This window comes from Trichomycterus rosablanca, chromosome 8, assembly GCF_030014385.1.
Source record: "Trichomycterus rosablanca isolate fTriRos1 chromosome 8, fTriRos1.hap1, whole genome shotgun sequence".
Lineage (NCBI taxonomy): Eukaryota > Metazoa > Chordata > Actinopteri > Siluriformes > Trichomycteridae > Trichomycterus > Trichomycterus rosablanca.
Genome location: NC_085995.1, coordinates 39,190,077 through 39,212,569, shown reverse-complemented (window position 1 = coordinate 39,212,569; position 22,493 = coordinate 39,190,077). Strand labels below are relative to the sequence as shown.

The 22,493-nt window shown below is 42.2% G+C and overlaps 2 protein-coding genes across 2 annotated transcripts; both read left to right on the top strand.

Moving 5' to 3' along the window:
• Nucleotides 1-1,912: 1,912 nt before the first annotated feature.
• On the top strand, nucleotides 1,913-6,127 carry rab33a (RAB33A, member RAS oncogene family). The gene is made up of 2 exons (XM_063000185.1): nucleotides 1,913-2,164; nucleotides 5,033-6,127. Exons 1-2 carry the CDS (start codon nucleotides 1,913-1,915, stop codon nucleotides 5,477-5,479), a joined length of 699 nt encoding a protein of 232 aa, XP_062856255.1. The 3' UTR covers nucleotides 5,480-6,127.
• A 7,414-nt stretch (nucleotides 6,128-13,541) lies between these two features.
• Nucleotides 13,542-21,919, top strand: selenot2 (selenoprotein T, 2). The gene is made up of 6 exons (XM_063000876.1): nucleotides 13,542-13,833; nucleotides 15,959-16,069; nucleotides 16,211-16,337; nucleotides 17,171-17,258; nucleotides 19,881-20,027; nucleotides 21,257-21,919. The coding sequence occupies exons 1-5, from the start codon at nucleotides 13,613-13,615 to the stop codon at nucleotides 20,000-20,002; spliced, it is 669 nt and encodes a 222-aa protein (XP_062856946.1). The 5' UTR covers nucleotides 13,542-13,612; the 3' UTR covers nucleotides 20,003-20,027; nucleotides 21,257-21,919.
• Nucleotides 21,920-22,493: the final 574 nt, after the last annotated feature.

Sequence of the window (22,493 nt, the reverse complement as noted above, 5' to 3'; positions counted from 1 at the left end):
GTGCTGGAACTGTAATTGTAGAAATAAATAACATTTTGCTAAGAATTATATAAAACAAAAAACAAATCCATCTACCATCACTAACGTCAGTTATCATAGCTCAAGTTACCTGGAGTGTTAGTTAGCCACACAGTCATTTAAACAGCATAGTCAGGCTCATAGTCAGGGGTTATTCGGCTAACATTAATGTCTTGGTGTTATATTTGTTAGAAAACCCATGTGAAGTCTCATTAAAGTGTCAATCGTAGCAATGGATGTGTAACATAGTGGAGGGTAGAATGGCAGGAACAACCCCACCCATTATATCTGGCCCCCAAATGTTACATTTATGGCTGCGACCTTGGACCAGTGTGTCCTTACATCCGATTTTAGGACATGCGGACTGGTTTTTCATCTGCCTGTCAAAAGTAATGACTTGTATTTCATTGGTTCAAAGCCGCCACGTTCCGTGAGGACGTCCACCACTTTATTGAGGAGCGACAGGCCCTGAAAAGCTCGTTAATTCCAAAGTTTTAATAACTGTTCATAACAGTTTTAAAACGACGTAGAGCTCTGAGTGGTCGCTCAGCACCTGACTCATTTGGAGGAGCAGGAAAGATGAATTTCAAGTCGAGTCTTAATGTGGTGAGTAGAACCTTCATGAATGTGCTGATTTTCTAATTTGTTTGGTTCCAGCACAATTTTATTAATTAAGGTTTTATTTTTCTGTACTGTAGACACGATCCTGACTACCCACTATCATGTTCTCCTTTTTGGCGTCTGATGTCTACTTTTTGGGATCTGATGTCTACTTTTTGGGGTCTGATGTTCTCCTTTATGGGGTCTGATGTTCTCCTTTTTGGGGTCTGATGTCTACATTTTGGGGTCTGATGTTCCCCTTTTTGGGGTCTGATGCCGTCCTTTTTTGGGACCGATACCTTCATTTTTGGTGTCTTATGTTCTCCTTTTTGGGGTCTGATGTCCTCCTTATGGGGTCTGATGTTCTCCTTTTTGGGATCTGATGTCCTTCTTTTTGGTGTCTTATGTTCTCCTTTATGAAGTCTGATGTCCTCCTTTTCGAGGTCTGATGTCCTTTTTTCGAAGTCTGATGTCCTCCTTTTTGGGGTCTGATATTCTCCTTTTTGGGGTCTGATGTTCTCCTTTTCACGGTATGATGTTCTCCTTTCGGGGTCTGATGTCCTCCTTTATGGGGTCTGATGTTCTCCTTTTTGGGGTCTGATGTTCTTCTTTATGGGGTCTGATGTTCTCCTTTTTGGGGTCTGATGTTCTTCTTTTTGGGGTCTGATATTCTACCTTTTTGGGATCTGATGTCCTTCTTTTTGGGGTCTGATGTCCTCCTTTTTGGGGTCTGATATTCTACCTTTTTGGTGTCTTATGTTCTCCTTTTTGGGGTCTAATGTCCTCCTTTATGAAGTCTGATGTCCTCCTTTTCGAGGTCTGATGTCCTCCTTTATGGGGTCTGATGTTCTCCTTTTTGGGGTCTGATGTTCCTTCTTTTTGGGGTCTGATGTTCTTCTTTTTGTGGTCTGATGCCCTCCTTTTTGGGTTGATGAAAGTAGCCACCCTGACCTTTTTTGGAAAACAGTCACCAATACATGCTCACCATCTGAAAACCTGTTTTTATTATCCAGTAATTTATTGGACGAATGATAAAGTCATGATAACAGAAGGTCTGACCAGCAGCACCAGGCTGGTGTCTGACATGGTATATTTGTTTTTATTAAGCGGTAATGATCAGATCAGTGATGTAATCAGACAGACCATAATTAGCTTTGCATCACTGCACCAGTGACCATGCACTCATACTGGCTTGTATGAAACCGAACGCTGATTGGTTCCATCCCTTCCCCCCATCCAGCCCGCATCTCCTCCCCGGCACGGCAGCGGTGTGTGCGGCTATCAGCTCGCCGCGATGGCAAACCAGGCTGCGGGGCGCGATGGGGACGCAGCCAGGGCGGTTTCGTCCTCTCTGGAGCTCAGCTCGTCTCTCGATCGCAGCGTCCAGACTCGGATATTTAAAATAATCGTCATCGGAGACTCGAACGTCGGAAAGACGTGTTTAACCTTCCGCTTTACCGGCGGATCCTTCCCCGACAAAACGGAGGCCACGATCGGGGTGGATTTCAGGGAGAAGGCGGTGGAGATCGAGGGCGAGAGGATAAAGGTGGGTGAGGTTCGAATGAAATAAAATGTAATGACATCTACCAGGTATTGATGTGATCGGTATTATGTTGTAAATCAACCCAGTGAATGCATTTCCTCTTCTGTTTCCTTCTCTTAATGTATAAAGTGATTCATTGTTCAGGACCCTGGTGTTACTGGCCTTATAATGCCTCTTAATGCCTGTCACAACGTGTTATAACCCTCTTAAGCCTCTAAAATCCTCCCTACATTATTATTATTACAGTACATTTCATTATAGTGCATTATGGTTCATGGGCTATAAGCATAATAGTCGTCCATTCATTAAAAGTAAATGATCATACAATATACAGCCAAAAATATCCGGACACCTGACCATGAGCTTGCTGGACGTTCCATTTAAAAAACACATGGTATTAAAATGAATAGAGTGGCGGACGGCATGGTGGCTAAGTGAGTACTGTAGCACTGTCGCCTCAGAGCAAGAAGGTCCTGGGTTCGATCCCCAGGTGGGATGGTCCGGGTCCTTTCTGTGTGGAGTTTCCATGCTCTCCCCGAGTCTGTGTGGGTTTCCTCCGGGTGCTCCGGTTTCCTCCCACAGTCAAAAGATGTGCAAGTGAGGTGAATTGGAGACGCTAAATTGTCTAAGACTGTTCAATATAACCTTGTGAACTGATGAATCTTGTGTAATGAGTAACTACCGTTTCCTGTCATGAATGTAACCAAAGTGTAAAAAACATGACGTTAAAATCCTAATAAACAAACAAACAAAATAATCAGAGACTGAAGTCTGACAACCAGTTCGATTTTGACAAGGGTTGAATTGTGATGGCTAGACGATTGGGTTTTGTCAAGTGTTCCCGACATGCATGCATCCATGACTTTGGGGTAAGAAAGAGCTCAAATGCGCTGGGTAAAAGAGGGGGGTTAAATATTAATAACTGATGGGAACAATGACGCATCCTAACATTATGCAAAGCTAGTGAGGGGAATATGTTAATTTATCATTTTTTACATTATTTTATTGTGGGACCTTTGTGTTATAAGGTGGTTTACAGCAACAAGGTCCTGGGTGAGCCCATCGTGACCCTCGGTCTGTTAAACAGACAGTAAATGATTGGATTTATAGCGTATCTGAATATTATATTGTGATTACGGCTTTGGTTAGTACCAAAAGTGAAAGGACAACCTGTCAACTGGCAAAAGGGTCATAAGGAAACAAGGCTCATTAATGAGTGTGGGAAGCAGGGATGGAAAATCTGAGTTTATGGCATTACATCAGATTATAAAACCCATCACAGTGATTCATATCAACAATTCATCGTTTATTTAATGGATAACAGTGTATTGTAGTGAATGTCGCAGTGATGTCAAGCAGTTAGATGAACATAAACAGTGTGTGCAGGACCTGCCAACTTATTATTACAGCGGTACCTTGAAACTCGACGTCAATTGGTTCTGGGAGTGGTGTTGAGTTTAAAAGAAGTTTGAAGGTATTTTTTTCCCGTAAGGATGTATGGAAAACTTGTTTTGTTAAAATTTTACATTTTATATATTTGTATTCTGTTTAGTTATGAAAATCTTCTTCCCCTTAAAGCTCGTTTGAGCGTCCATAAACGTGTAAATCAGATGGAGCAAAATCCGGACTATAAGCGTCTCTCAGACTCGAGCGATTACTCCTCCTCCCACCCTCACCGTTTAGAACCAAAATACAAAAGTGAGGAAACTTTTTGAAGATCCCTTGTATCTATACAGTATGTGTGTATGTATATATACTGTTTATACAGAGGACAAGCAAAGTAAGAATTTCTTTGTAGAGTGGAACTGTTATTTGTTGGTTACTGGTAAACTGGTTAACCATGACATCTGTAGTGAGGGGTGAAGGCTAGCCTGTCTGGTCCGGTTCCTGCATAGCTACTGTAGCGCAGCCCCCATCGGGCACCAGGTGTTCATACGGACGTTACGTTGACACATACATGCACTATATGGACAAAAAATTTGGACACTTAGGTCCCTCTTTCAACATCAGTGCCCAGGCATACAAATGCTACCATCTGACAGTGGTAGCCTAGTGGGTAGAGCTTTGGGCTATCAACTGAAAGGTTGAGAGATCGACTCCCAGCTCTGCCATGCAGCCACTGTTTGGCCCTTGAGCAAGGCCCTTAACCCTCTCTGCTCCTGCACTCTGACCCCAGCTTCCAAAAGAGCTGGGATATGCAAAGAAAGAATTCCGTTGTACTTTACATCTGGGGCGGCCTCACAGCGAGAAGGTCCTGGGTTCGATTCCCAGGTGGGGCGGTCCGGGTCCTTACTGTGTGGAGTTTGCATGTTCTCCTCGCGTCTGTGTGGGTTTCCTCCGGGTGCTCCGGTTTCCTCCCACAGTCCAAAGACGTGCAAGTGAGGTGAATTGGAGATACAAAATTGTCCATGTGAACCGATGAACCTTGTGTAATGAGTAACTACCGTTCCTGTCATGAATGTAACCAAAGTGTAAAATATGATGTTAAAATCCTAATAAACAAACAAACTGTACATCTGTGTATGTATAAATGACAAGTAAAGGCGTTCTATGTTTTGACTGAATGGGCACAAATTCCCACAGACATACAGATATTCAAAGTCTTGTGAGAAACCTTCGCAGAAGAGTCAATTTTGTTTTAGATAAAAATATCACAGAGGTCACTCCATTTAAAAACCATTTGTTTTTAAAACAGGATGTCCTGCAAGCTTATGGTCAGGCGTCCAAATACTTTTGGCCATATAGTGTACTTTGACATCCCTTGCATTGAATGCCAAACTAATATGATATATTTATAATTTAATAAGTAAAGGAGTAAATAAATACTTCTTATTTCTTACACTCCCCTGTCTTGGTCCCTTGTGCGTACAGGTGCAGGTCTGGGACACGGCGGGTCAGGAGCGCTTCCGCAAGAGCATGGTGGAGCACTACTACCGCAACGTGCACGCCGTCGTCTTCGTCTACGACGTGACCAAAATGGCCTCCTTTCAGAACCTGAAGACGTGGATCCAGGAGTGCAACGGGCACCGGGTGTCGGCCACGGTGCCCCGCGTGCTGGTGGGTAACAAGTGCGACCTGGTGGACCAGATCCAGGTGCCGTCCAACACGGCTCTGAAGTTCGCCGACGCTCACAACATGCTGCTGTTCGAGACCTCTGCCAAAGACCCCAAGGAGAGCCAAAACGTAGACTCCATTTTCATGTGCCTGGCGTGCCGCCTGAAGGCCCAGAGGTCTCTGATCTATAGAGACGTGGAGCGGGAGGACGGCCGGGTGAGGCTCAACCAGGAGCCCGATTCCAAAAGCAGCTGCCCGTGCTGAGGGACTGTAAACGCCGCGCCGATCGTATCCTGTGTTTCAGTCCCGATGAGACTCATATTGATAGCTGCAAAGAAAAATGTGCCTGTATTTAATGACCGTGTTCCCTCTTGGTGACTCTTCCATTAGCTGTTTTCCACTGACAGTACTGGTTCCAGCTGTGTGCGGGGCCTCTTTACCAGTTTACCAGCCGAGCCTGTCAGTTCCACATACACTGTATGGTCAGAAGTATCGGGACACCCCTTGTTATTATGAAATTCATGTGTTTCAGCCACAACCACTGCTAACAGGTGTAATAAATCCATTATATAAAGAAAATGATATGCTTCCAACGTTCCTGTTTCCTCAAGGGCATGAAGAAAAGCTCGGCTTTACTCGGCACTACCAAACAGCTTTGCAGTGAACTGGAACATCAGTGGCCAGCCGTACAAATGCTTCATCTTTTGAACACACTGAATGGGCACAAATTACCACAGACATACTTCAAATCCGGACGGCACGGTGGCTCGGTGGGTAGCACTGTCGCCTCACAGCAAGAAGCTCCTGGGTTCGATCCCCAGATGGGTCCATTCTGTGCAGAGTTTCTGTGTGGGTTTCCTCCGGGAGCTCCGGTTTCCTCCCACAGTCCAAAAACATGCAGTCAGGTTAATTGGAGACACTGAATTGCCCTATAGGTGAATGGGTGTGTGTGTGTGTGTGTGTGTGTCTGCCCTGCGATGGACTAGCGTCCCGTACAGGGTGTTACTGTGTGCCTTGCGCCCATTGAGAAAGCTCCAACACCCAGCCACGCCCCTAATTGGATAAGCGGATAAGAAAATGAATGAATGAATGAATACCTCAGATCCCTGTGAAAATCGGTTGCTCTGTTTTTATACAATTTGTTCTTGAACTGCGACGTCCAACAGGCTCATGGTCAGGTGTCCAAATACTTTTGGCCCTATAGTGTATCATAGACCTCATCAATCGTAGACAACAGATATACGTATGTTTTTATTTATTGTGTGTGTGTGTGTGTGTGTGTGTGTGTGTTTGTGTGTTTGCATCCCTCGTTTTGTTTGTAATATGTCAAAATTAGTAGACGTAATTTTATTGATTATTTTCGCTGATTATTTTCGCTGATTATTTTCGCTGATGATTCTGTCCTCGCTTCGTCCTTCTTCTGAGAACCCCACCTCCTTTCATATTGCAGCTCAGCGGCCAGCTGAACAAACTCGAAGGAAGATGCTAACTGCTCCACTGCCTTTACGTTGTTTGGATAAAGATTTGTTGTGTAACCGCTAGCTAGAGCTAGAATTCAGAATAGTTCCCAATAGGGAAGAAAGGAAGTCAATTACTAATTTAAGGTAGGTTAATTATGAATTAATTATTTAATAATGTTACACAGCAATCTTATGCAGACGGTCATCTGGGTACTTTTCACGTACGGTTTAGTGAATACTATGTATCTGGACACACTACCCGCTCTCGCGTACTGCTTTCACGTACTGCGATTTTGGATGTGTCTAAGGTTTTGCTTGGGCACTGTGTTGTGAGACTTTCACCCTAATGAAAGTCCTTTAGGTCTTTATGTCTGATCATATCTGCTCCAGCAACCACCAGCCCAAAAAAACAATTCATTTATCCGTTTAATTGCCCGTGACATCACTGGTACAAAATAGCTATTGTCGTGCCCATTTCTGGGACGTGATCATACTGTTTTGGCTCATCTGTATAAATTTACTAGCAATCTTCCTTGGTTCATATTTGCTATGACAGAAAACCTCTATTGTAAACAAACTCTGGTCTGTTTTGGGTGGTTTGGTTGTGTCTGTGTACACTATATGGATAAAAGTGTTGGGACACATCGTCTAGTTTTTTAATTCATGTGTTTCAAATGTGTTCCAGCCACAGCGGTTGCAAACAGCTCACAAACAAACAAACAAATCACTTATATAAAGGAAATGATATGCTTCCAACAATTAAGACTGTTCCAGCATGACCGTTCCATAAAGACATGTCCTGACCTCAGCCTACTGAACAGCTTTGGAATGACCTGGAAAATCCGTTGACTGAGTGGGCACAAATTCTCACAGACTTCTCATAAGAGTGGCTTTTGTTCTTTTGCTCTGTTTTAATAGCATTAGTTTTGAAATGGGATGCTCAACAAGCTTATGTTCAGGTGTCCAAATACTTTTGGCCATATAGATTCTCTCTAATCTGTAATTGCCACCCAGCTTACGTCTAAATACCACCCAGCTTACGTTCCAGCACTCACGGATTCATCCGCCAGCATCCGTCACCAAGAGATTACTGAGTGCAATAAAGCACGTCGTAAACACGCGTTTATTTAATCGTCTTAAGTTATTAGGAACTGAACTAATGGATTCACGTTCCTCAAGAAGGTGTTGCATTCGTTTATTATTATATATAATAATATTTTAAAGAAAACAAGTGAATTGTAAATAATGCAACATACACCGATCAGCCATAACATTAAAACCACCTCCTTGTTTCTACACTTACTGTCCATTTTATCAGCTCCACTTACCATATAGAAGCACTTTGAAGTTTTACAATTACTGACTGTAGTCCATCTGTTTCTCTGCATGCTTTGTTAGCCCCCTTTCACCCTGTTCTTCAATGGTCAGGACCCCCACAGGACCCCCACAGAGCAGGTATTATTTGGGTGGTGGATCATTCTCAGCACTGCAGGGACACTGACATGGTGCTGGTGTGTTAGTGTGTGTTGTGCTGGTATGAGTGGATCAGACACAGCAGCGCTGCTGGAGTTTTTAAATACCGTGTCCACTCAATTAGACACTCCTACCTAGTTGGTCCACCTTGTAGATGTAAAGTCAGAGACGATCGCTCATCTATTGCTGCTGTTTGAGTCGGTCATCTTCTAGACCTTCATCAGTGCTCACAGGACGCTGCCCATGGGGCGCTGTTGGCTGGATATTTTTGGTTGGTGGAGTATTCTCAGTCCAGCAGTGACAGTGAGGTGTTTAAAAACTCCAGCAGCGCTGCCGTGTCTGATCCACTCATACCAGCACAACACACACTAACACACCACCACCATGTCAGGGTCACTGCAGTGCTGAGAATCATCCACCACCTAAATAATACTGTGGGGGTCCTGACCATTGAAGAACAGGGTGAAAGCATTCAGAGAAACAGATGGATTACAGTCAGTAATTGTAGAACTACAAAGTGCTTCTATATGGTAAGTGGAGCTGATAAAATGGACAGTGAGTGTAGAAACAAGGAGGTGGTTCTAATGTTATGACTGATCAGTGTATGTGGTTTGTTCTCAAATTCAGTTCCACAAAATGCACCAATATTTTAGGGGAAGAAAACAAGTCAGAATCTTCTGTGGAAAATTTATTCAGTCATTTATTTGGAGCCCTAATCATCCAGATGATGCAGAGAGCTTTAAATCACAGGAAGGCCAGGAGATTTAAGTGGGACTGATTTATTTGCACTATTTGTTTTGTTTAGCTTTTTTCCCAGGAATTTCATGTAAATGGCATTTGAACCGGATTTATTTTGTTGGCATCGTTGTCCTGAATAGCTTCATGTCGTCTTGGCAAATAAGAAATGATGAATCTGCATGCAAGGAGCGTAAACTGATACTAAAAGTGCATGATTGTGGGACCATGGAAAACTTATGCTGTATAATGTGATCAAATCAGGATCGGAATTATTAACATTAGAAATGCCACCAAGACTCATTAAAACAGACTAACAAAAAAAAAGAGTTTTGTGTTTTATAACTTCCAAAATGTAAATAAAAATATACAGCAATAATTTGCAAATCCCGTTTGACCTGTATTTACCTAAAATAGTACAAAAGACAAAATGTTGAATGTTTTTAACTAATCCGTTTTATTGTTGTGTAGATGTACTCTCATTATATACACTCATTCTATATTTGATGGCTGCATCCTTTTCCAAAAATGTTGGGACAGGGGCGCTATATAATATCACTAGGGCTGTCAAACGATTAAAATTTTTAATCGCGATTAATCTCAGAATTTCATATAGTTAATCGCGATTAATCGCATTAAAAAAAATCTGTGTAAATGTTATAGAAAACAAGGATTTTTATGTGAAATGTTACAATTAAAATGGTGAACACATTTTATGCTAAATGTACTGATGTTAAAAACTGCTGGGACAAGAGAAAACTGTAAGGGAGTTTTATTCACTCACATACTAGGCAGTAAATGTCAGATTGTAGGTTAGAATTTCTCCATCAGCAAACATTGTAGATCAGCGGTGCTTTAGGTGGGATAAGGCGTAGTTATTGTAACAGACTTTTCTGTGGTTGTATTGTGACAATGGTTTGATGGCCGTTTCTACACGAAGTGAGTGTGTTTTGACCCTTTGGGGCTTCCATAGTGCATGGACTAACGTGCTTGACTCAGCTTTCCGGTATTTGGTACCTTAACAGAATAAGTTAATAAAAGTGTTCTGCTCCCGACAACTTGTGAATATAGCGTGTATTTATTTCTTTATAAGTGCATCACTACAACGCTCGGTTACATTATGCTAACAAACCGCAAATGAAAAACGGTGGCAAGTCCGACATTAAAACGTTTGTTTTAACATAATGTTAACATAATGTAACCGAGCGTTGTAGTTCTACCAGTCAAGTCTCAACATTAACTAGAATTTGCGTTAACGGCACTATTATTTTTAATCGCGTTAAATTGAAATCGCGTTAATGCGTTATTATCGCGTTAACTTCGACAGCCCTAAATATCACCTTTCCCTTTAACAACATACTGTAACTGGTTGGGAACTAAAAACACCGGCAGTTTTATTGGTGAAAGTGGAATAATTCTCCCATTCCAGCATAATCTAACACTTCAAATGCTCAAGAGTCTGACATTTGCATTGTTGTGTGCATGTTGTGTTTTATATCGCTCCACATATTCTCAATGGTAGACTGCAGGCAGTCCAGTCTAGCACCTGCACCCACTTAATACGCAGAATCTGATTCGGCATTGTCTTGCATTTACAAGCATAGACCTCACCTGAAAAGACGTTGACTAGTGTATGTTGTTCCAAAATGTGTATGTACCCCTTCACAGATGTGCAGGTTACCCAGGTCATTGGTTCTGACACCTCCCTAAACTATGACAGACACTCTTTTTGGCCGGGAGAACAACAATAACGTCCATCATTTGCAACAGCAATTTCAGGTGGACTCATCAGACCTTAGTACACAGTTAGTACACGCTCTGTGTCTGTCTATCTCAGATGCCCTTAAGCCCAAAGAAGTTGGCAACGTTTGTGGATGATAATACGTAATACGTAGCTTGTGCTGTGCATAGCAGAGACTTAACATGCGTTTGTTAGATGTAGCAGTGATCTGTATTTACTGCTAAAGGTTTTCTGAAGTACCCCGAACCCATGTGGTGCGGTCTACAGTGATTCCACACCCACATCCAGAGGGTTCAGTGATCTGACAGTACTGTTTCTTTTTTTTTTTTTTACTTTTTTTTTGTACCATGACTTATATTTATTGTGTTTTGACCAGATGAACTTTTATTTTAAATGTGTTTTGTGTTTTAGGTGTTTAAGCATTTGCCAAGCATTATGTACGTGTCTGGTTATAAACTTCAAAAAAAAAAACTTCATCCATATCATATGAAGAAGATTATTTTTCATGCTGGTAACACTGCTGAAGAATAAAAAAAATTCAGACACCTGGGTTCAGTCTTTCTTCCCTCTGGTTACCCTGCATGGGTTTCCTTCAGGTATTCTGGTGTTCCTCCAACCTTTCCACATGCTATAGGTGCATTAAGTGAACTGATTAAACTGGTAGGTCTGTGGTGCCCTTCAATGGATTGGCACCCTTGAACGACTGTATTGCTGCCTTGCGCCTTGTGTTTCTGTGTTGCACAGGATCCAGTGAGACCCTGACCAGCATAATTCAAGTATTATAGATGTCTCACAGGACCAGGGTCTTAGGGATCTATGTTCGAACCTCACCTTGAGTCACTGAGGACTTAAGCTCAGCCTCAAAAACATCATTAGGCGGACTGGCTGCTCTAAATTAATACGCCGCTTTCCTCCCATCACCCGAAACAAGCTAGTAATGTATCCTTTTCCATTTTGAGGTACCACTCTAACTCCGAAACTACTCGTACTGTACCTGTATGTATTCGTAAAAGGAGTCATTAAAGGTGAGACTGTGAGCAAATACATCACAGGAACTGTAAACAATAGCAATAACGACAACAGTATGATTTCTGTTTGCGCTTTTTTGTCTCACAGAAGTAGTGGTGCTTCTGTTTGACCAATCAACTGTCAGTCAACTTTTTCTCACTCCACCCATTGGTACCCTGGTCAAGAACGATAACCAAATTTAGCATGGGTATTTAGGTACAGTACTGGTCACTTTGTAATGAAAACAACTACTAAATGTGGGAGCACAGATTTAAAAACTTACCGTACCTTAGGGTACCGTGCAAGCAAGTTTGTTTGTACAGCAACTTTCATACACTGTGGTCATTCAAAGTGCTTTGCTAATGAGAAAACACAAAGGCAATAATAACGTTTCGAAACATATATACAATAATACAAAGACGAAAGAGAATATTAAATAAAAACGTGATTGTGGACAAGGAGCACTTATCACATCTATTTATACCTAGGAGCAATACAGTAATCAGTTCACTAATGTGAAGGTGTGATGACTTTTAAAAGACAAGAACCCTTCACAGTGTATTCTTCCCTGTTCTGAGGACCCTGCGACCCTGATCAAAATAAAAAGGTGAAGTAAAATCAATGACAAAATAAATTATTCATATGGGTTATAAATGGATGCTTTATTGCCGATAGCAGATACTATGACAAGTATACAACCTATTCCAAAACCATAGGCGTTAGTTAGGCAGTAGGCAGACCTTTGCAGCCACAACAGCCTACACTCTTCTGAAAACATTTTCATTTACACTTACATTTGCAGCATTTAGCAGACGCTCTTATCCAGAGCGACTTACAAAAGTGCTTCCTTAGTGAACATTACCTTACTCTAGTTTAAGTAGTCAACAGTCCAAGAACACAAATCTGCTGAAACTGCTGTTAGAACCAGAGTTTTCGTTTTTAATGCAAGAAATAAATAAGAACGTTAGTAAGTACAAGTCAGCTTAAGTGTTTAGTAAAGAGGTGATGAAGGTTTTTAATCGTTTTTTAAAGACAGCGAGAGACTCAGATGTTCAGACAGACAGGGGAAGTTCGTTCCACCACTTGGGTGCCAGTACAGAGAAAAACCTTGATGCTCGTCTTCCTCGAGTCCTGGGTGGAGGATCAAGACAAGCCAGACTAATGTCGTGTAGGGTGCGCGGTACAGAGCGAGGTTTTATTAGACCTTAAAGGTAGCTTGGGGCTGGTCCATTTTTGGCATTGTATGGCATTTTTGGCATCAGTGTTTTAAACTGAATGCAGCTACAGGAAGCCAGTGAAGAGAACGCAGCAGTGGGGTGATGATGTGACAGCGGTGGGATGATGTGGCAGTATTTAGGTTGCATTTTGAATGAGCTGCAAGGGTTTAATAGTGGAAATAGGAGCACCTGCCAGGAGGGAGTTGCAGTAGTCCAACCGTAAGATCACAAGCGACTGGACTGGAAGAATCTGAGTAGCTTCCATGGAGAGAAATGGCCGAATCTTCTTGATGTTGTAGAGGAGGAACCGGCACGATCTTGTCATGTTGGCTACATGAGGAGAGAAGGTCAGCTGGTTATCCAGGACAACACCCAAAGTTTTGTACATTATCAGATGGTCTGATCTGGGAGTCATCAAGAGAGATTGAAATAAGTAACAGCTCTGTCTTGCTGGGATTAAGTTTTAGATGATGAGCTGACAAACTTTCATTTCATCCACTTTTCATTTCATGTGGCACCATTAGAAATGAGAGCTGACATTCCTGACAAATTCTCCCCATAAACACCAGTTTGCAGTTCAGGAAAGAACGAAAAGAGACGTTTCGGCGTTTCACCAGCAGATCGCGCATATCGTGGTCGCTTTGTGGGACTTTTATTTTGAAATCTGTTAATCCTCTAATTTCAGCCGTGAATCGGCCAGTGAGTGCTGTGGTGACCCTGGACTTTGTATTTAATGCAAGTCCTGTAGTTAATTAGATGGAAAATGGCTGAATACAGCCAGACAGGTATATTAACAGCACTGCTGCTGTTCACAGCGGTCACGGTGAAGGATCTGTACCTGGGCAGGTCTGGCAGTGAGCAGCTACAGCAGCAGCAGCAGCAGCAGCAGGCCGCTCAGAGCAGCATGGAGGATCCAGACCTGTATCCGCAGAAACACAGCAAATCTAAACTTTACACTGGACCGGTACTCAAGTTCCAGTTCTGGTGAGGAGCGTTTATTATTGTTGATTGCCTGTCTGACTCCAAAATGCGTTAGTTTTAGCATTAAATTATTGTCTAATAAATAGGCTTTGCTTTGTGGCACAAATTAAGGCTGTGTCCTAAATGTGAGTATGTGTACTTATTAGTGCACTATATTGCTTGTGTACTCCATTTTGTCTTACTGTGTGTAGTGTGCCTGTGTAGGGAGCGTGAAGCGATTTAGGATACAGCCCGCCTCTGTTGTTAAATAATCCTATTTGGGTAGGTCCTGTCTGACAGGCTCGTTGTTTGATCTAATTTAGTATTTGTGTAATTTGTCCTCAAGACGAAACGAACAGATAAATAGTTAAAATAAAATATTTAGTCGTTGTTTGCGTTCCTGGTTGAGCAGGACGTTAGCATGCTAACTGGCTAGCACAATGACAGGTTCTTTTCCATGCAAAACGTTGAATCACGGTGTTCCGTACATGACTACTAATTTTACTCACTATTCCAACTACACACCAGAATATGGTTGGTTGTTGAAGAAGGTTTAAGCTTTGTTTTGTTTCTACAGGAGAACTGATAATTAAAAGCCAATATTTACTAACTGGCTTTCTGTATGGAGCACTGGAGGGTTAACAGTAATCCGTGCACAGGTTTCCTCATCCATCCTAATCCTTTCCTAGTATTCAAGGAATAAATTTCATCCTTAACTGTACATGATAAAAAAAAAAAAAGAAATGTTTTATGAATTATGAATTAATTGTTTAAGAAAGGGTTGATAAAGCACCATGTAATTATCTTTGATTATTTCCATAACCATCGCATTGAGTTCATTGTACTTCAAGGGCCTTCCCAGTCACCAGATCTGAATTCAATAGAGCATCATTAGAACGGGGTATAAATAGGAAATTCACAGATGATGTATTATTATCAACACTGTTCCTCACTGAGCTCATCGTGGACTTCAGGAGGGAGGGAGGAAGCACGCATGACCCCATCCACATCGACGGGATAGCTGTTGAACGTGTCTCCAGCTTCAGGTTCTTGGGGACCCACATATCGGAGGACCTGTCCTGGACCACCAACACCAACAAGAAGGCTCACCAGCGCCTCTTCTTCCTGAGGACACTCGAGAAACACCACCTATCTTCGGCCGTGGTGAAAACGGCCCAGTGCATCACAGGGACTCCACTTCCACCCATCTCATCTATATATCTTGTTTATAGTACATTCTATAATATATTCAACTGTATATCTTGTTCATACCACTGCCTGTATCCTGTAAATAATGTATATCATAGATACTGTACATCCTGCACTTCTTGCTGCTTATTGCACTTCTGGTCAGATGCTAAACTGCATTTTGTTGCCTTGTACTTGTACATGTGTAATGCAAGTTAAATCTGTTCCTTTTTTGAAATAACATTGAAATAACATGTAGTGTGTAGTTCTAAAAACACAGGTGCTCAGGTGTCTAATGCTTAAACCCGCCACCTCTGAGATCTTGAGTTATGGTATCAACCTAGCCGGGCATCCAACAATCAACAAGGCAAGACCAGACCATTATAACCAGGTGCCAAATTGGTCATACTGCCCTTACCCACCGACACCTCCCGGTTGGCGAGTAGGCACCAACCTGTCAGTTATGTGCTACAACCCTTACAATTAAACATATTTTGTTGGAATGACTTTTATAGGGTTGAGAACATGAAAGACTTGTTTTAGACAGACTTGATATAAAACAAATGATCTGAACAAATATTGATGTAGTTTCAATATCTGTCTATCCCATGGATATAGCCAGTATGTTGCTGATATGGCAGTAAACCCAAACAAACAAACATCCAACAGACACAATTGGCTGTGCCCGAGGGAGGGAGGTCGCCGGGGTTTCTCGTTGCTGTATCAAATACGGTCTGATGGATGATTCACAAACAGCAGTGCTTAACTCTCGGTACTGTGAGATACCGCTCGTGGCGACTGCACGTGTGTCGGAGGGGGCACGTGATAGTCTGCAGCTCTTGGGGTGACGTGCGGCGGAGGTAGTTACGATAGAATTGGGGTTGACTAGATTATAAGGTAAAGGGGGAAATGCAGAAACATGGTCATCGTCATAATCTGTCTTTGATTTGTCACGTTTCAGTATCTCCTGAGGGTACAGTAAGGTGTTCCAGGAGTACTCTCGGTCTATCGGCCAGCTGTACCCGGACATCCGAATCGAGGGAGAAAACTACCCCCCCAAACTCCTCAACAAGTAAGTTTACGACCACAGAATGGTATTATTCTAGATCTTCACTCCAGGACGTACCCTTCGATCCCAAACCAGCCAACACTGAACGTTTTGTGACCGGTTCTTGTTTGTGTGTGTTTTTGTCCCCTCTCTCTGAATCCGCAGATACATCGCAAATTTCATTTCCTACTTCAAACTGCTCACGATCGCCCTGATCGTCACCGGACAGAATCCATTTCAGATGCTCGGGATGAACACGCCACGAGTTTGGTCCTGGGGTCAAGAAAATAAGGTACGACTTTTATTTTCTTTTTTTCCCCCTGGAATGTACCTGCAGCCATTAAAACAGATGCACTCCAAGAAAAGATGCTGATTTTTCCCAGTTTCTGTGGTCTATGGTTTACTGGTAACAGACCGCTGATAGCGACCTTGTAAATATCAAACACATTCATGCGTTTTTAGTAAATACGGCTTCAGGCTTCGTTTGGTTGAGCTTACTTTAAATCTGAATAATTGGGTAAAAATAAGCTGTATTTAAATAATCTTGTTTGGGTCACATCTGCCCATTGTTGGCGCTTTCGGTCGACAGGGGTCAGCATGGGCACCCTGACAGGTCTGCGGCTATGCAGCCCTGTATGCAGCCCTATCAGAACCAGCATGAACTTCTTCAGCAGTTTGAGCTACAGTAGCTCGTCTGCTGGATCGGACCACACGGGCCAGCCTTCGCTCCCCACGTGCATCGATGAGCCCGCCGCTGGTTTAACACTGTATACTGACCACTGCAGACCGGGAATACCCCACAAGAGCTGCAGTTTTGGAGATGCTCTGACCCGGTCGTCTAGCCATCACAGTTTGGCCCTCGTCAAACTCGTTCAAATCCTCACGCTCACCCAATTTCCCCCCCCTCAGTGTTATTCACTTCACCTGTCAGTGCTCATAATGTTATGCCTGGTCATGACAGCATGGCGTAAAAAAACCAAAAAACATTGTGTTATAAAACACAGCTTACTGTAGCGTCTGTAAAATAAATCAGGTACACGAACATAAGTAGCTCAGAAAGAAAACAATATGTGAGTGATGGTGTGTGATAACTTATTATTTATTGTAGTTCTTTTTTCTTTGCAGATTTTCTCATGTCTCATGGCGTTCTTTCTTAGTAACATGTTGGAGACTCAGTTGCTGTCTACAGGAGCGTTTGAGATAACGTTAAATGGTGAGGCATTTAAACATTTGAAATCCAAAATCCGGTCATTAAGAGGGCTGTCCACATACTTTTGACCATTATAGTGTATAGATAGATAGATACTTAATTTATCCAGAGGGAAATATAAATATAGAAATAAAGGAATTAAAGATATTGTTATAGGTATGAATATGTACAATATATTGGTTATAGGTATAATTATATACAATAGGAGCAATAATATACATTGTTTTATATACAGTGTATCACAAAAGTGAGTACACCCCTCACATTTCTGCAGATATTTAAGTATATCTTTTCATGGGACAACACTGACAAAATGACACTGACACAATGAAAAGTAGTCTGTGTGCAGCTTATATAACAGTGTAAATTTATTCTTCCCTCAAAATAACTCAATATACAGCCATTAATGTCTAAACCACCGGCAACAAAAGTGAGTACACCCCTTAGTGAAAGTTCCTGAAGTGTCAATATTTTGTGTGGCCACCATTATTTCCCAGAACTGCCTTAACTCTCCTGGGCATGGAGTTTACCAGAGCTTCACAGGTTGCCACTGGAATGCTTTTCCACTCCTCCATGACGACATCACGGAGCTGGCGGATATTTGAGACTTTGCGCTCCTCCACCTTCCGCTTGAGGATGCCCCAAAGATGTTCTATTGGGTTTAGGTCTGGAGACATGCTTGGCCAGTCCATCACCTTTACCCTCAGCCTCTTCAATAAAGCAGTGGTCGTCTTAGAGGTGTGTTTGGGGTCATTATCATGCTGGAACACTGCCCTGCGACCCAGTTTCCGGAGGGAGGGGATCATGCTCTGCTTCAGTATTTCACAGTACATATTGGAGTTCATGTGTCCCTCAATGAAATGTAACTCCCCAACACCTGCTGCACTCATGCAGCCCCAGACCATGGCATTCCCACCACCATGCTTGACTGTAGGCATGACACACTTATCTTTGTACTCCTCACCTGATTGCCGCCACACATGCTTGAGACCATCTGAACCAAACAAATTAATCTTGGTCTCATCAGACCATAGGACATGGTTCCAGTAATCCATGTCCTTTGTTGACATGTCTTCAGCAAACTGTTTGCGGGCTTTCTTGTGTAGAGACTTCAGAAGAGGCTTCCTTCTGGGGTGACGGCCATGCAGACCAATCTGATGTAGTGTGCGGCGTATGGTCTGAGCACTGACAGGCTGACCCCCCACCTTTTCAATCTCTGCAGCAATGCTGACAGCACTCCTGCGCCTATCTTTCAAAGACAGCAGTTGGATGTGACGCTGAGCACGTGCACTCAGCTTCTTTGGACGACCAACGCGAGGTCTGTTCTGAGTGGACCCTGCTCTTTTAAAACGCTGGATGATCTTGGCCACTGTGCTGCAGCTCAGTTTCAGGGTGTTGGCAATCTTCTTGTAGCCTTGGCCATCTTCATGTAGCGCAACAATTCGTCTTTTAAGATCCTCAGAGAGTTCTTTGCCATGAGGTGCCATGTTGGAACTTTCAGTGACCAGTATGAGAGAGTGTGAGAGCTGTACTACTAAATTGAACACACCTGCTCCCTATGCACACCTGAGACCTAGTAACACTAACAAATCACATGACATTTTGGAGGGAAAATGACAAGCAGTGCTCAATTTGGACATTTAGGGGTGTAGTCTCTTAGGGGTGTACTCACTTTTGTTGCCAGTGGTTTAGACATTAATGGCTGTATATTGAGTTATTTTGAGGGAAGAATAAATTTACACTGTTATATAAGCTGCACACAGACTACTTTTCATTGTGTCAAAGTGTCATTTTGTCAGTGTTGTCCCATGAAAAGATATACTTCAATATCTGCAGAAATGTGAGGGGTGTACTCACTTTTGTGATACACTGTATATATATAGGTATATATAGGGATAAATATTAAATATAAACAATATAATATTATATATACAGTACAGGCCAAAAGTTTGGACACACCTTCTCTTCAATGTTTTTTCTTGATTATTTTTATTTTCTACATTATAGATTAATACTGAAGACATCCAAACTATGAAGAATTATGTAGTGAACCAAAAAGTGTTAAACAAACCAGAATATGTTTTATATTTTACCAACTCTACCTCTGCACAACCAAACTGATGGTCTCAAACACATTAAAAAAGCAACAAATTCCAAAAATTCACTCTAGACAAGGCACAAACATTCATTGAAAACCATTCCAGGTGGAAACCTAATAAAGCTGGTTGAGAAAATTTCAAAGAGTGTGCAAATCTGTCATTAAAGCAAAAGATGGCTACTTTAAAGAATCTAAAATATAAAACATATTCTGGTTTGTTTAACACTTTTTTGTTTACTACATAATTCCATATGTGTTCCTTCATAGTTTGGACGTCTTTAGTATTAATCTACAATGTAGAAAATTTAAAAAAAAATTAAGAAAAACCACAGGAATGAGAAGGTGTGTCCAAACTTTTGGCCTGTACTGTAGGTATGAATAATAATATTAATATATACGTAGATGATAATATAGATTATAACGATATATACATATAGGTATAAACACATGAATGAAGGCTTGGATATGGCGATGAATAGTGAACATATTCACTATTGCATGTAATTCTGATCTTTTTCTTCTCACAGACGTTCCCATTTGGTCAAAGCTGCAGTCAGGGTACGTACCGAACATCCAGGAGCTCTTCCATATTCTGGATAACCACCTCAAGATGAATCAGGTCGACAACCTCAGATTCTCCTCGGCTTAGTGCTGCTGTTCAGCCCGAGAAGGAAGTAAGTGGTACAGACATTATTCAATACTGAAGACCAAACTAAAATGAAAACAATCCTTCATTTCTGGAAAGAAATTGGTATAAGAGTGCATTTAAACAACAACATAAGAGCAGCACATATAAGCAAGGCGTAAAACAACTACATAAACAAATAGTAGCAATATTCCTCTTACAGTGCTGATACTGAACCTCAGCAGACGGCCACAGACTTAGGGCGCGTTCACATGAGAAGCGGTAAAACCACTTTTGCGCCGTTGTTTCCTATGGAGTGTGGCGGTGCTGCTTAGCCCAGTTTGTCGCTGACCTTTTCAAAGCTCCTACAATGAGACATGACGTGGTAAAAGCGACTCGGGCCGTACAAACGAGGCTTACCGTGACTTATCGTAGTAAAACAGCGAGTGAGGAATGTGATTAGTGGAGGAACTTATGAGCAGTAATAATGAAGAGAAGTTTAGTGCTCCTGTCTCCTTCTTTTACTACATTAAACCACGTTAAGCTTTATTCTCAACCAGAAGCGTTTTAGACTCTGGGAGAAGCTGATTCTGATTCTCAGCATTTGTCAGAAGCTGGAGCTGTAACACAAGTTTAAAAGTGAAACAGGGAGGAGAATCCAGATCCACACTGATGCAGATTCAGCTCATATTCGCACTTTGATGACGTTTTAATGCAAAATTATTCTCATGTGAATGCGCCCTTAAATAATGTAAATGACTCCTGTGGGCTGCTTTGGTTGCGGGGCGTCTTAGCAGATCATTCATCCTCACAATTAATTTGGCACAGTTTTTACGTCAGATGCCCTTGTTGATGCAACCATCTTATTTATCTAGGCTTGGGACCTGCGCTAAGGGTGATATGATGTGTGTCCCCTTCAATGGTTAGGTTAATGTAATGCCATGTGTCCCCTGCCTGATATTCAAAGCCCCGGAACCCAGTGCCCTCTTGCCACTTTACAACATACATATCCAAATCTGGAACAGATCATGCCGTACCCAGTGTGTTATTCTACACTTTCAATTGAACGACGGGGCGGCACGGTGGCTCGGAGGGTAGCACTGTCGCCTCGCAGCAAGAAGGTCCTGGGTTCGATCCACAGGTGGAGCGGTTGAGGTCCTTTCTGTGTGGAGTTTGCATGTTCTCCCCGTGTCTGTCTGGGTTTCCTCCCACAGTCCATGACTGGACAACTAGGATTTTGTTGGGGTGTGACGCACCGGTGTTTCCTTTTATGTGCAGGTCTCTGGAGCTGCTTCTAGGGTGAGTGGGACTGTGGACCGTGGCTTCATGAAGGTCTGCACTGCAAACAGCTCGCTGTGGGTGCAGACTGGATCTCCCCGCCACTACACACACTTCCTCTGACCAGCGACGCATCTCTTCAGCCGGGCTTTCGTTTCTACTGAGCAGTGTGCAATATTCATCCAGAGCCGAGCTGTTTTCAGATGGTGACGCCATGAGATATGGTGGACGTAGGGTAGTCGGAAAAGTGTCATAAATGTTCCCTTATAGGTGCGATTGACCGCAGGCGTGGTGGTCGGTTGGCACAGGTGTAGAAGTGTACTGTATTTGATCAGGGTGAGACGTTTTTGCTATAATTTGCAGATCACACTCCGTTTTCGTTCCTGCAAATCGTCAACGTGTTCATCCTCTCTCGTAACGGTTTGCATATTTAGAATAATGCCAACCTAAAGTCTTAATGAGTGAAAAATCAGCATGTCAGGTCAGATATGGTGTGAATGGTACTGTTTTTTCTCTAACTGTCTTTATCTGTGTACTGATGAGAAATCCGTCTCTTTCATTTTAATCTTCACCGTGAATTTATGCTGGGATGCAGCATACGAGGGCAGAGTGAAACGTTTCAGCCCTGTTTCAAAGTCATGTAAAAATAAAAATAGACAACAATTATGGCTTGTGTCCTTTTATATACGTTTTTTATTATTCTGTCTTTATTCTTGATATTTTTGATGTTTCCGTTTGTGGAAGCTTTACAGATACAGATATAAGAGAAATGGAGTATCATGCTAGCCCACCACTGCTGAAATCCAGGTTCGAATCTCAGCTGTGCTATCGGCTGGCCGGGTAGTCAATTATACAAGGGATCTTCCACACTTTTATATTTAATATATTTTATAATATTTTATAAGCGGTGAGGGTGGGAGGAGGCGTAATCGGTCGTGTCTGAGAGACACTTATAGTCCAGATTTAGCTCCATCTGATTTCCACCTTTTTGGAAGCTCAAAGAAGCTTTAAGGGGAAGAAGATTTTCATGTGATGATGTGAAAGCAGTGCTGCATCAGTGGCTGTGCCACACAACCAAAAACAGTTTTGCTTACAGCATTAAAAAGTTGGTATGGCGCTGGAAAAATGCATCGGAAGGCGACGATGTAGAAAAGTGATGGAGTTTGTTTTTGAAATTCTTAATAAATAGAGTTAAAAACAAAAGTGTGGAAACTTTTTGAAGAACCCTCATATTAAG

What these genes read in the sequence shown, in the direction of transcription:
- rab33a (XM_063000185.1), top strand. Translation starts at nt 1,913, where the DNA reads ATGGCAAACCAGGCTGCGGGGCGCGATGGGGACGCAGCCAGGGCGGTT. An exon ending in TCGAGGGCGAGAGGATAAAG is followed by an intron (nt 2,165 to 5,032) that starts GTGGGTGAGGTT and finishes TTGTGCGTACAG; the next exon opens with GTGCAGGTCTGGGACACGGC.